The sequence below is a fragment of the Babylonia areolata genome, chromosome 5 (genome assembly GCF_041734735.1).
Source record: "Babylonia areolata isolate BAREFJ2019XMU chromosome 5, ASM4173473v1, whole genome shotgun sequence".
Classification (NCBI taxonomy): Eukaryota; Metazoa; Mollusca; class Gastropoda; order Neogastropoda; family Buccinidae; genus Babylonia; species Babylonia areolata.
In genome coordinates this window covers 55,736,826-55,752,714 of record NC_134880.1, presented here as the reverse complement: position 1 = coordinate 55,752,714, position 15,889 = coordinate 55,736,826, and the positions used below count along the sequence as shown (strand labels likewise).

General features: G+C 41.1%; 1 protein-coding gene across 1 annotated transcript in view; it reads right to left on the bottom strand.

The window, feature by feature from the left end:
* Nucleotides 1–257: 257 nt before the first annotated feature.
* The window catches only part of LOC143282312 (uncharacterized), a 43,262-nt gene continuing 27,630 nt past the window's right edge, over nucleotides 258–15,889 (bottom strand). Inside the window, exons 11-12 of the mRNA XM_076587913.1 lie at nucleotides 14,177–14,441; nucleotides 258–10,221 (exon numbers count right to left, since the gene is read on the bottom strand). Coding sequence (XP_076444028.1) covers nucleotides 10,030–10,221; nucleotides 14,177–14,441 — 457 coding nt within the window. The 3' untranslated portion in view covers nucleotides 258–10,029. The remainder of the gene's footprint in view (nucleotides 10,222–14,176; nucleotides 14,442–15,889) is intronic.

The following is a 15,889-nucleotide window of genomic DNA, read 5'->3' as shown; positions in this document are numbered from 1 at the left end:
GTCCAATGCTATTTTGACAAGTAGCATGCAAGGACGATAGAAAAAAAAAAAGAAAAAAAAAGAAAAAAAAAAAAAAAAAATTCCCCTCTGGAGGTTCAGATATGACATGTACACTTACAACTACCGTATTCATGCAGAAGAAAAGGAAAACACATGATTAAAAAAATTTGTTTTTACTTCTCAGGCTGTGGCATACCTTGACCACCCCCCCCCCCCCCCCCCCGGCCCCACTTTTCTATCTTTGTCCTTGACTTCATTTCAACATCCCTGAGTGTACACAGTGAATTATATATACACACACACACACACACATATATATATATATGTATGTGTGTGTGTGTGTGTGTATGTAACACAGTGCACATTCTCTGTGCCTGTGTGTTGGTACGACTCCCTGAAGAACATGTCAAAACTCAAGGGAATTCTGACTACTCTGGATTCCTTCTGTCCACCAGTAACGACAACATGATACACAGTGGAGGAAAACAAGTGCAGGTAAACAATTCATTATTAATATCATGAAAAGGACTAAATTACAAGGCTGTATTAAAAAAGAAAATTACAAAGTTTTTACAACATATAAACACTGAGATGGAAGAGAATCCGAATCCTTCAAAGACAATAACAAGGGTCATTTGAAATCTAAGAGAAAGAGCCATTTGTTTATATATATATTTGTATTTCTCTTTTTCTCTGTGTGAAATTCGGGCTGCTCTCCCCAGGGAGAGCGTGACACTACACTACAGTGCCACCCATTTTTTGTTATTTTTTCCTGTGTGCAGTTTTATTTGTTTTTCCTATCAAAGTGTATTTTTCTACAGAATTTTGCCAGAAACAACCCTTTTGTTGCCGTGGGTTTTTTTTATGTGTGCTATGTGCATGCTGCACACGGGAACTCAGTTTATCGTCTTATCCGAATGACTAGCGTCCAGACCACCACTCAAGGTCTAGTGGAGGGGGAGAAAATACCGGCGGCTGAGCCGTGATTCGAACCAGCGCGCACAAATTCTCTTGCTTCCTAGGCGGACGCGTTACCTCTAGGTCATCACTCCACTTTATATATATATACACACACACACAACACACACACATATACACACATTGAGGGTATAAGTTTCATGTTGGTCATTGGTCATTGATGCATACAATTTTAAAATGACCCATCGATGTTTCATCCAGTCAGTCACTTGACACTATTTTGTTGTGAAATTGGTCATGCTAAAAGGGCTTTTGTAGATTTATTCTCCTGCAAAACAATCACGATTCCAGTTTCTGACTCCGAAAAATCTAAATTGATTTATTGCTGTTGTTTCTCTGCTGTTTGACATCTAGCAGACTGTTATTTTTTCTTGCCCATTAATGTTCAAAATGACCAACTGATTTTGTGGTAAATCTGTCAAATGACACATGGTGTCCAGAACCAAGCCTAAACTATATATATATATATATATTATATATATATATATATATATATATATACACACACACACACACACATTTAAGAAATAGAACCCCTACATTGGAGATGTGCTCTTTGCAATGTAAATTCTGGCATTTTTGGATCTGCTACTTTTTGGAATTCAAGGATGTGCCACATCGATAACAGCCCAATGAATGACACCTGCTATATTCTTCACATTCATAATCATAGAACTCACACACAGTGAAGGATTCTCACTTGGATTTCAGTTTAAAAGGTCATTTTTCACACACACACAGAGTAGAGAAAAATGAATGTTGAATGTAGATTGATACAAATGCTTTCATAGAAAAACAATGGGTTTGGATCATTCAACAAAATGGAATGTCCCAAAAAATAAGTCACCGCAAAAACTGGCATGTGGAACGTTTGCTGACTGGCTGAAACAGTGAAAGGAGAAAATACATATTTTCTACCTCAAAATAAAAAGACTGGAATTAGGACATGGACATTTAATTCTTAATGTTAAAATAGCGGATTCCAATGTTGTGAAGTTCTTCAGATAATATACACCCCAGTACATACATTGAAATAAGATGGGCAAGCAATACAACTTTCTAAGTATCACAAAAGCTGCAATTGGTTGAATTTCATTTTGACATGAAAAACAAAGTTCTGCATGTTAGTTATACGGCAGTTATCAGAATGGAAATATGGAGGAGAGGGGTGACAACGAACTGGAATCTTTTGACATACAGTTTCTGGACAATTTATTTGTTGACCATTGACACTGTTAACAAAGATAAAGAATATTAAAATCAACATCTTTATGTAACATTACAAAATGTAATCTTGGATTTGGATCACATTAAAATCAACATCTTAATGTAACATTACAAAATGTAATCTTGGATTTGGTTCCACTTATGTTAAATGTTCAAAATATTACTTGCACCAGCTGCTGAATATGGCATGGGCATTTTAAAAGCAAAGTTATAAGTGTTCATTCATAACATGGTGATATGTGTGTGCCCGTACACACCTGTGCATGCCTTTTGTGTGCAAACATTTGAAAAATAGTATAAAAGTCAACATCTGTGTTCTTTTGCCCATAAAAAATTCCAGAATTTCATCCAGAACAAGGTCATTTTTATACAAAACCACATAAATTCAACCAACCAAAGCAAATAATTTACTATTGTAGCGTCTTGAAAGACATGAGGAGACAAGCAGGAAAACAAGCATAACCACCGTGTCCTGAAGAGAGAAATTTCAATAAACCGTTAGACCTCTCATGAAGTATAACTCCATGTAAATTGTCTCCCTTGGATGAAAAAAAAAAGTAAAACTGGCTGCAACTCCGTTTAAATTCTCTACATTTTTATAATCAGAGGCATAACTGGGATTTTTCAGACCCATCAGAATAAAACCTCAGTGCTGGCTAAATTAACAGTCATCCAAGGATGGGTGGCACACCACAACTACGTGTGTGAAAAATACTGAAGAGCTATGATGGACGCATGCTGAAAAATGGTAACTCGTTGAACAATAGTGCAACAAAACAGCAGCACAAGGAACAATGTCTAACAGCAACAAGGACACAAAGCTGATTCATTGTTAACAGCTGCTTCAAGTGCTAGCTCCATATTTACTGTCAGTTCTTGTGATTACTACCATGGCATTAAGAGTTTCAAAAAATATACTAAACAATCAAGTATTAGAGTGCCACACACAAAAAAAAGCTGCCAAGTGAGCGCTGATGCTGACCTTTCAATACACAAGCTGCAGAAATACTATTGTTAGTGATGCAGATCACACTTCCACAAATCTTAATTTCCATCTAGCTCAGTGCGCGTTTTGAATGTTAACACCTGAAAGGCAAGTGTACAAACTATTCAAAATGTATGGTGGTGACAGTCCAGCTTTATTAAAACAAATGCAGATGCAAAACTTGACAGTTGCTCGCAAAAAAAATGTGCAGGAGATAAATATGGAACTGGTATTAAATGACTAATATATATATATTTTTTTTAATTCATGAAGTGCAGTTAGCACATGCAATTCATCATCAAATGGAACCCTGAATGCCCAGCATGGCTTCATCTGTGACATCTATGTCATCTTTTCTACGGTTTTGTGTATGAAAATGATGGAATAATGTGTATCTGTGTCAATATGAGGAAGCTGGGATAACTCTCAAGCACTGTGTACCTGGGTTAAATGACAACTCTGTATCCAAGCTGTCAAATGGACACTTCAGTACTGGTATCAAAGCTCAAACATCTCTCGTCTATCAACTTCCAGTGGAGATGAATTCACAAGAGATACCCTGCTTCTGAAATAACCTGATCAATGCAAGGCAGCAGAAAGATCTCTTCATTAGCAAAAAATGTAAAATAATCATGAACTTACACATTAAACAAAAAAATATCTGTAAATGTTTATTCCTGATCAGAATGGACCTGCAAGGCATTATCATGGTCAACTTCATTCGTTAAGAAAACAGACACAATGAATAATTAAAACCCAACCACAAATAACAATAATGATAACAATACAAAAATATGGAAAATAACATTTTCTTAAAACCAAAAGAAAATAAAACCGAAGATTCTCTGTCCCTTCATGATGATTCTGCTTTGTTGGTAAGCTGAGTGTCGCCTATTCAGTTTCCACAGCTGTGTGAGATCTTAGTTCAAGACTGGTGTTGCCAGTACAGTGAAGCAGCTACTGGAATACAATCTGTCAGAGGAAAATATGGATGGGAGAAACAATCTAAGTACTGTTATGGTTATAACCATTTTTGGTAACCATATCACCATCCTTTGTGACCTTACTGCCATCTCTGGTAACCATGTTACCATCTTTGGTGAGGTAACGATACTGCCATCTCTGGTAACCATGTTACCATCTTTGGTGAGGTAACGATACTGCCATCTCTGGTAACTGTATCACCATCCTTGGTTATTGGTAACTTTATCGTCATCTTTGGTAACCATATCGCCATTTTTGATAACTATATCGCCAGTTCTGGTATCCATATTGCCATCTTTAGTAAGGTAACCGTATCGTCATCTCTGGTAACAATATTGCCATCTTTGGTGAGGTAACTATATCACCGTCTCTGGTAACCATAAAATTATTGCCATCTTTGGTGAGGTAACCATACCGCCATCTCCGGTAACCATATTGCCATTTTTGGTGATGTAACCATACCACCATCTCTGGTAACAATATTGCCATCTCTGGTGAGGTAACCATACCACCATCTCTGGCAACAATATTGCCATCCTTGGTGAGGTAACCACACTGCCATCTCTGGTAACAATAGTGCCATCTCTGGTGAGGTAACCATATTGCCATCTCTGGTAACAATAGTGCCATCTCTGGTGAGGTAACCATATTGCCATCTCTGGTAACAATATTGCCATCCTTGGTGAGGTAACCATACCACCATCTCTGGTAACAATATTGCCATCCTTGGTGAGGTAACCATACCACCATCTCTGGCAACAATATTGCCATCTTTAGTAACCGTATCGCAATCTCTGGTAAGGTTTCGATATCGCCATCTTTGGTGACCATATTGCAATCTCTGGTAACCACACTGCCATATTTGGTCAGGTAACCATATTGCCATCTCTAGCTACAATATCACCATCTCTTGGCTTGTCTGCTTTCAGCCTGTCTCCATGTCAATGGGCGACACAAGTCACTTAGAAATCACCACCACACTTGTATCAAAGTGATATCAGTGCAACAGGAGCTTCTACGAAGTGACTTGCCCACAATGCTGGATCTCTTCTGGTAGGTGAGTGCTTTTCATAAGCTGGTTGCTCTCTGGCTTGAAGACAATGGATCTGATGTTGTGGCACAGGGCTGATGTTCTAAAGATGCGGGTAAGCTATACAATAAATATTCATAACAAAAAAAGATACATGTAAAAATACACCACACACACAAACTTTGTGTTCAGAAGATACTGATAAACTGACATTGATATTTTTAATAAAAACGGACACACAATAAAATACACCACATTTTCTGTTCAAAAGATACAGATAAACTATGAAATAAATACTTACAACAAAAACAAATGCACATAATAATACACCACACAAACACATTCTTTTTCTTTTTTTCTAAAGAAAAAAATTTGGACAGATTCTTAAAACTCAAACCATAAAAGCCCACATCGAAACATTCGTATCATCACCATTCTTCCTAACTTCCTTGCCCCAAGACACACAATAAAAACGTGATGCATAGTTAACTATAATAGCACCCTATTTTGCAGATTCCAGACACCTCATTGTGCTTGGACGTAACAAACTGGTGAGTGACAGAGAAACAGGAAGGCAGTGAACACAACAGACATGCTTTAACATCATCACTCCGTCCATTCCATCTGTACGGCAGTGGCTGTTATGTGTATCACAACATCATCAGAAATCCTTGTGCCATCAAATAACAACGATTACATACAAACAATTCCATTGTAAGCGTGTTCAAACATCAACAAAAATCTCATGGATTTCACCCACAAGTCATGCCCAAACCAAGCTGGGATCAGTTCATTTATTGTAACAGGGGCGTATTCTGCTGAAAGTAACTTTTAAGTCATCCAGTGTGAATAACACTGTTAGGATAGTCTTTCACAACTTTTCACAAGATTTTAATTTGTCAGAACAAACAAGTGTTTTGCACCTGTCTTTTCTAGACTTGCACTGAACCATAAACTCTCCCACCTGACATCTGTTACCCCTGTCAGTGTTGTACACATCCTGACAGGTGTTAGACATCACCCACACCACATCTAAACCATCACTGCTGTAAAACAGGTTAACCTCACAGGTGATAGCAACAGACATCACTCACACCACACATCTAAACCATCACTGTTGTAAAACAGGTTAACCTCACAGGTGATAGCAACAGACATCACCCACACCACACATCTAAACCATCACTGTTGTAAAACAACCCTACGCAAAGGTGAGACTGAGGGCTTTAGTTTGAGTCCAACACCATCTCTTACATCTGGGATCTACTGTTACATGTAAAACGTTTACTTCTTTCCAAATCATCAGTCCGATTTCAGACAATAGTCTGAAGAATATCAGTCCCTCATCGCCTCCTCCAAAGCTATACATCACACAAGTCACAGGTGTAGAAGTGAAAACAACAAAGGTAAGGAAAGAGAAGAATGCAGCAGCATGGCCACCTGAATGGTATTCCCAGCAACAGCAGCACAGCCACCTGAATGGTATTCCCACCAACAGCAGCACAGCCACCTGAATGGTATTCCCACCAACAGTAACAGCAGCACAGCCACCTGAATGGTATTCCCACCAACAGCAGCACAGCCACCTGAATGGTATTCCCACCAACAGCAGCAGCAGCACAGCCACCTGAATGGTATTCCCACCAACAGCAGCACAGCCACCTGAATGGTATTCCCAGCAACAGCAGCAGCAGCACAGCCACCTGAATGGTATTCCCACCAACAGTAACAGCAGCACAGCCACCTGAATGGTATTCCCACCAACAGTAACAGCAGCACAGCCACCTGAATGGTATTCCCACCAACAGCAGCACAGCCACCTGAATGGTATTCCCACCAACAGTAACAGCAGCACAGCCACCTGAATGGTATTCCCACCAACAGCAACAGCAGCACAGCCGGTCATCAGACTGCAGACAGGCCAGTACAGGCTTGGGGACATTCTGTCCACCTCAGTGCACACTGTGTTCACCTGACTCTACAGCCATGTACAGGAAGCACTCTTTTATGGCACTGCCAGCATAGTGTGGAGCACCTCTTGCAGCAGTTCCGGCACAACAACACAGCACACAGTTCCCATGTGACCAAACAACATTCCAGATTTTTCCAGACTAGACAGAAAATTTTCCAAGTAAAACACAAAGCCAACCTGAATAATAAAAAACAACAACATTGTCTGCTACATCGCTGCCGAAAGTGATTGGCGGATGTAATTTTTTTACCACCTTTTCTTTATTGTTTTTTGAGTGGATCTAACTTTTTGTTGAACAGTACTGGTCAAGGGTTTTATCAAAATTCCAAGACTTTACCAGAGCCTGAAGAACAGGGCATTTCTTCCCAAGACTTTACCAGAGCCTGAAGAACAGGGCATTTCTTCCCAAGACTTTATCAGAGCCTGAAGAACAGGGCATTTCCTCCCAAGACTTTACCAGAGCCTGAAGAACAGGGCATTTCTTCCCAAGACTTTATCAGAGCCTGAAGAACAGGGCATTTCCTCCCAAGACTTTACCAGAGCCTGAAGAACAGGGCATTTCTTCCCAAGACTTTTCCAGAGCCTGAAGAACAGGGCATTTCTTCCCAAGACTTTTCCAGAACCTGAAGAACAGGGCCTTTCTTCCCAAGACTTTTCCAGCCCCAGAAATGGTTCTCTCATTTTTCAACGACTTTACTGGACTTCCCTGACTCTGGATGAATCCTGAAGGCAGAAACTTAGCCTGCTGAAATCTAAAAGAAGGAAACTCTTCAGCCCACTAACAGTCTACATAGAACATTTGCCAAAATCCAGGAACATCCGCCCGATCAGTGATAAAGAAATCCAGACCCTAGCAATGCCTTAGAAGGATTCAACTCATGCAAGAATGTTCTCAGCTGTTGATTAAAGAAATACTGATTCTGTATCATGCAGCAACAATACTGTTCCAATCTGACAATAGGCAAATGTTAAAAACACATTACATACTCAGGGCAATGACTATTATCTTGAACACTAATATATCTTTTTTTTTGTACTATTATAGTTTCACTTTCAAGGAGGTGTCAAAGTGAGCCAGGCTGATCCATATATACACTACACCACATCTCCTTAAAAAAGAAAAGAGCAGATGCCTGACCTATGCATATACCCAATGCAATGGTCAGGCCTTGAGCGACTACCCTATGTTCAAACTGGACTACTTGTATGAAAAAATCCCTTAAACCAGATAAAAGAATACAATCTAATCATTTATGGACATCTTTCATAATGTCGTACACACTACTGTTCATGAATTATGCATACATATGTACCCACTTCCTACATTTACAATAAAATAGAAACAAGTGAATTAAAATATGTCAAAAATCTGACCAGATTAAAAACAATAATGCTTGTTCTTCTGCTCAAAAATATTTTTCACATAATAAAACACTTCTTCTCTTTAAAAACCTTTAATGTCAAACCAGTTATCATGTAAGTCTATTGTGGACTAAAAAAAAAAACAACCTAAAAAACCACTCACACACATAAAAAAAACCCTCAAAAATAAAAAAGCACATCCTCTAAAAGATGATTGTTTACAGCAAACACACATGAACAGATGAAACAGACAGCTGCTGACTGATCGTGTCCCAATAACGCTGACCCATACATCCAGGCACAGCTACACACAACTATCAACACATTTAAACAGCTGCTGACTGATCGTGTCCCAATAATGCTGACCCATACATCCAGGCACAGCCGCACACAACTATCAACACATTCAAACAGCTGCTGACTGATCGTGTCCCAATAACGCTGACCCATGCATCCAGGCACAGCTGCTCACAACCATCAACACATTCAAACAGCTGCTGACTGATCGTGTCCCAATAACGCTGACCCATACATCCAGGCACAGCTACACACAACTATCAACACATTCAAACAGCTGCTGACTGATCGTGTCCCAATAACGCTGACCCATGCATCCAGGCACAGCTGCTCACAACCATCAACACATTCAAACAGCTGCTGACTGATCGTGTCCCAATAATGCTGACCCATACATCCAGGCACAGCTGCTCACAACCATCAACACATTCAAACAGCTGCTGACTGATCGTGTCCCAATAACGCTGACCCATACATCCAGGCACAGCTGCTCACAACCATCAACACATTCAAACAGCTGCTGGGCAAACACCTCACACCAAACACCGCCCACTTATTTCAAACCTCTTTCCTTTTTCACTCAATACAGTTTCACATGACTGCAGCTGCTTTTGTGTCTTGCTTTCTTCACAACATGAAATAAAACACAAAGGAATCAGCAGCAGTTCAACAGGCTTTGCAAGTATCACTGTAGTCAGGTAGAATAATACGCCTCACAAAAGATGACAAGGATCTGTATTCTTCAGTGCAAAACATGTCCTTCAGTGCAATGTCTCTTCCTGTAGTGTGATTTTAGACAAGCAGCTACAAATGTAAATGCGTATTTTTTTTATACATTTAGCAAATTCTGTCCCTCCTCTGTTTCGCTAGTGTTGGGACTACTGTTGTAGGAGGGGGACTACTGAAAGATACTTTCTCCGCAAAAGTCAAAATATAAATACTAGATTACCTTTCAAAGAACGGAAAAAAAAATCAAAAAAAATCACAAGATCTGCTACCTCTCTTGTGTCCGTGGAATGCTGTAGTTTTATCCTCAAGTGTCCATCCCCACAGTCGCTACAGAAGTACTCACTTTCACACACCGGGCCAGCCTTCACCACAACTCCCATCAGACAAAACACACCTGTTGCACACCAAGCCGTCGCTATTCCACAAAGGCAGTTCCACCACACACCCAGCAGACCACAACTGCCGTCACAGTTCTGTACACAAGTCAGGGTTGTAACTGGAGGACTTCAGGAGCTGCCGCGCCTGCTCCGGAGTCAGACTGTTGCCCATGCTGCGATGCTCCGACCTCAAGGAGCCGACAGCACCCTGGGAGGGACGGGCTGACCTGTGGAAGTTACCTGCCCCTCGTGCTGACGCTTGACTGCTGCCACCTTCCGACTGTAAGCAGAAAAAAAAAAATGCATCACATTACCATTCAAAGCACATCAGTGTCATTCTGAGGGTGAGGACAACTGGATACACAATTTGGTTTTTACCATAAACTATCTCCCTGTTTAACAGCAGCAGAAAAAGAGAATCACCTGAATAATAATAATAGTGGTATTTATATGCGCTGAATCTTGTGCAGAGACAAATCAAAGTGCTTTCGCACCAGTCATTCACATGTATGCATAACTCTAAAACTGTAGAAACTAAAGACAAGGAAGGGCAGGCAAGGGAGGCTGTTTTGGGAAGAGGTGGGTTTTAAGGCCAGACTTGAAAGAGCTGAGAGTGGAGACTTGACGAAGCGAAAGAGGAAGTTCATTCCAATCGCAAGGTCCAGAGACAGAGAAAGAATGGTGACCAACAGTCGAGTGTTTGAATCTAGGTATGCGTAAACAGAGTGGATCTGAAGCCGATCGTAGTGAGCGAGATGGAGTGTAGAGATGAAGGCAGCCACAGAGATAGGAAGGGGCAGTTTTGTGAATGAGCAACATGAAACAGTGAGAGGGTATTGTTTATATTTTCTTGTATGTTTTTTGCATTGGTCTGTATGTACAAAGTTGCAGAATCAGAAACTGTTGGGATTTTTCTGTGCTACCCCACATTACTTTGTCAATTATTTTCTCAGCTTTTCAATACCAAATATCTTACATGTCCCCTCCCACCCACCCACCCCCTGCATCCACACACACATGGAATGGACATGAATCTATACAGACTTGCACTCGTAATGTGAGTGTTTGCAAGATATCTGTTTGGTATTTGTATTTGTATTTCTTTTTATCACAACAGATTTCTCTGTGTGAAATTCGGGCTGCTCTCCCCAGGAAGAGCGTGTCGCTATACTACAGTGCCACCTTTTTTTTCCTGCGTGTAGTTTTATTTGTTTTTCCTATCCAAGTGGATTTTTCTACAGAATTTTGCCAGGAACAACCCTTTGTTGCCGTGGGTTCTTTTACGTGCACTAAGTGCATACTGCACACGGGACCTCATTTTATCATCTCATCTGAATGACTAGCGTCCACACCACCACTCAAGGTCTAGTGGAGGGGGAGAAAATATCGGCAGCTGAGCCGTGACTCGAACCAGCATGCTCAGATTCTCTGGTATCTGGCTTGTGTGCGTGAGCATGCGTGTGTATGTATGTGAGCACAGATATTTGTTGAACGCATGCCAATACTGATTAAAAATTGTGTTGTGTTGTGTTGTGTTGTATTGTATTGTATTGTATTGTGTTCTATTACTTTTTGTAAACAAAAGATTTCTCTGTGTGAAATTGGAGCTACTTTTCCCCGGGCAGCACATCACACTGAAACAACTCCCCTTTTCCCCGGACAGCACATCACATTGAAACACCTCCCCTTTTCCCCGGACAGCACATCACACTGAAACACCTCCCCTTTTCCCCGGAGAGCACATCACATTGAAACACCTCCCCTTTTCCCCGGAGAGCACATCACATTGAAACACCTCCCCTTTTCCCCGGACAGCACATCACATTGAAACACCTCCCCTTTTCCCCGGAGAGCACATCACACTGAAACACCTCCCCTTTTCCCCGGAGAGCACATCACATTGAAACACCTCCCCTTTTCCCCGGAGAGCACATCACGTTGAAACACGTCCCCTTTTCCCCGGACAGCACATCACATTGAAACACCTCACCTTTTCCCTGGAGAGCACATCACACTGAAACAACTCCCCTTTTCTTTCCCCGGAGAGCACATCACATTGAAACACCTCCCCTTTTCCCCGGAGAGCACATCACACTGAAACACCTCCCCTTTTCCCCGGAGAGCACATCACATTGAAACACCTCCCCTTTTCCCCGGAGAGCACATCACACTGAAACACCTCCCCTTTCCCCCGGAGAGCACATCACACTGAAACACCTCCCCTTTTCCCCGGAGAGCACATCACATTGAAACACCTCCCCTTTTCCCCGGACAGCACATCACACTGAAACACCTCCCCTTTTCCCCGGAGAGCACATCACATTGAAACACCTCCCCTTTTCCCCGGAGAGCACATCACATTGAAACACCTCCCCTTTTCCCCGGACAGCACATCACATTGAAACACCTCCCCTTTTCCCCGGAGAGCACATCACACTGAAACACCTCCCCTTTTCCCCGGAGAGCACATCACATTGAAACACCTCCCCTTTTCCCCGGAGAGCACATCACGTTGAAACACGTCCCCTTTTCCCCGGACAGCACATCACATTGAAACACCTCCCCTTTTCCCCGGAGAGCACATCACACTGAAACACCTCCCCTTTTCCCCGGAGAGCACATCATGTTGAAACACCTCCCCTTTTCCCCGGAGAGCACATCACAGTGAAACACCTCCCCTTTCCCCCTTTTTTCTGTCTGCAAGTGTACTTGTTTTTCAATCAAAGTGGATTTTTCTGCAGAATTTAGTCGGGGACAACTATTTTGTTACTGTGGGTTATTTTTTGTGTGCGCTAAGAGCATTAATGTTACACACGACACCTGGCTTTTGTGTGCGCTTAGAGCATGAATGCTACACACGACACCTGGCTTTTGTGTGCGCTAAGAGGATGAATGCTACACACAACACCTCGCTTTAGTGTGCGCTAAGAGCATTAATGCTACACACAACACCTCGCTTTACCATCTCAACCAAATGACTGATGCACACACAAAGCAAGAATTGAGAACCTGGACCAGTACACAGACTTGGATGTAGTAATTAGCACTGTGGTAACCACGGCCTCCCTCCCCAACCCACCTCCCTTAAATTGAAAATCAAAAGCTTTAAACATCTGACAGCATTGCCATCAATGGTTGGTTTTTTTTTCTTTACTCTAACAAAATACAAACATAGAAATAATACACAGCACTAAATCATTACCAAACATTCTTCTCGATAGCAGCCTTTGTGGGTTCTACTGTCTTTCCTCTACCAGTTCTATAAAACTCTCTCTCTAGCAATGAGTACGTAGGCAAGATAGTCTCTAGTGATAAACAGGAAGATAGTCTGTAGTGATAAACAGATACCAAAGTCTCCATCAAGAAGAAAGATAAGTAAGGCTTTATCTAGTAATAAGCACATGCACAAGTATCCGTCTAATAAATAAGGAATTGAGTACCTGTCTAGTTTTTTAGTAGATGTGTAGTTTTCATCCAGTAGACAAATAAGCAAGTCTCTGTTTACTAATAAGTAAATACCCAAGTCCCTGTCTAGTACCTTTATATAGTAGAAAGTCAATCTCTGTCAAGTGAATACGCAAGGTTTTATTTAGTCAAGCCACAGCAACAAAAGGGCTGTCCTATGCCAGAATTCTGGAGATACAATCTGCTCTGATAGATAGTCAAATATACATGCTGTCAAGGACTGAATCAGTGCACTGGGTTATGCTGCTGGTCAGGCATCTGCCTAGGAGATATGGTGTAGTGTACATGGATCTGTCAAAACATGGTGACCACGTCCTTGATAAACTCAAACTAGTCAAAACTTAGATAAACAAGTCTCAATCTGGTACATAGGTTAGTCTCTTGTCTAGTGATAAGTAGATTAAAACGTCTCTATCTCAGGGGGTGTGCAAAATACAAAAATCCCTTGCCACAAATGAATGACATAACTTCTGTGAAGAGATCTTGTCAGTGTTTATGTATACTCTTTGAAGAAAATACTATCATATAGTGTTTTTAAAAAAAAAAAAAAAAAAAAAAAAATATATATATATATATATATATATATCTCATAAATAGGTAAATAGGTAAGTCTCTATCTAGTTATAATGAGATGTGTAAGTCTCCATCTAGAAGACAGGTAACAAGTCTTTATCTAGTAATAAGCAGACAACCAAGTCTCCCTCCCCCGATAGGTGATAATTCTCTATCTGATTAATGGGTGAAGCCAACAGGTAAAGAATGAAGCTCACATGCTCCCTGGCATGGACAGACAGACGGCCCTGGGAGTATCTGGGGTCCACATTCTGGCGAGGGGGCGTGCTGGAGACCGACTGCTTGGACGGTGTTCCCTGGTATCTGGGAGGTGTACCCGGGTACTGGGGTGGTGGCCCCTGATGCCTGGGTGGTGTCCCTTGTGACCTTGGTGGGGTGCCATGTGTTCTGGAGTTGTGCGGTTGGGGGGAGGGGTGTCTGTACTGGTGGGTGGAGTTCTGGTATGGTGCGGCCTGTTGGTATCTGAACAAGGTGAACAGTACGTGTTTTAACCCCTTGGGTTAAGAACCTTGATCGAAAGGAATAGCGTGGTATGTTATTTTGAAGTGCAAGAACTACTTCTTGCTTACTTTTAAAAGCTGTAATCTATTTTGCCAACAACAACAAAAAGCAGTCCCAAGAAGAAGTTGTCCAACTAAAGAAATGTGACCAACATCCTGACCTGTATCTTCAATCATATCTCAGGCAACAGCCCTTCACAGACAAGCTGATTCATCGCTATCAGTCAAAGGGTTAAATCATCAAAAACAAACAAAATCCACTATACACAATAAAAACAACAACAAATAGCCAACAATACTCACAGTGGTACAGCACTTAGTGTCATGTGCTGAGAACTGAATTCAAATTATTCAAGACGTATGTCAACAGTGTGGGACTGTGGTGAATGTGCAATATGTAGGAAGAATAATGTGCAATATGTAGGAGGAATAATGTGCAATATGTAGGAGGAATAATGTGCAATATGCAGGATGAATGTACAATGGAATATGTCTCATGCTAACGTCCATATTCTAAATATATTTCTGTTTAATAATTACGATGTAATAATTAATTGCAATGTTTTTAAAAGCGAATATGTGAAATGCTTTTATTTGAGAACATATGTTTATTACTCTTGTTTAATCAAGTAATCCGTGTGTGTGGGGTGGGTGGGGGTGGGGGTGTGGGGGGTGTGGGGGGTGTGGGTGCGGGTGTGTGCTGATTGTCTGGTTGCGGTTTTCTGCAATTTATCTTTATTCTTATCTTATCTGTCTGTTATAATCAATGTGCAGTATAGTAGGTTATGTTTATAATTATATTCAAATAATGTTTCTTAATTCTTTCTGTTTTTACAGTAAGAATACTAGTTATTTCCTGCAGTGTGTGGATGTATGCATGAAACGGTGTATGTGATATTTTTTACATTTGTATCTTTGTAATATTCGTAAAAAGCTGTTGTTGACTTTTACAGTTATGGTCCCCATGTTGTTTACTTGTCTATGTTGTGATAATGCACCTGACCAAATTTCTCCAGTTGGAGATAATAAAGTTATTCTTATCTTATCTTATCTTATTCATGCCTTGCTGACTGCTGCAGAGAGTGCAGTGTGGCAGGCTGGGATCACACAGACCACAGGTATCCACTCTACTACAGATCAGTTTGTGAAAGTGTTGTTCAGACACCCTGACCAGGCTGGCATCACACAGACCACAGGTATCCACTCTACTACAGATCAGTTTGTGAAAGTGTTGTTCAAACACCCTGACCAGGCTGGCATCACACAGACCACAGGTATCCACTCTACTACAGATCAGTTTGTGAAAGTGTTGTTCAGACACCCTGACCAGGCTGGCATCACACAGACCACAGGTATCCACTCTACTACAGATCAGTTTGTGAAAGTGTTGTTCAAACACCCTGACCAGGC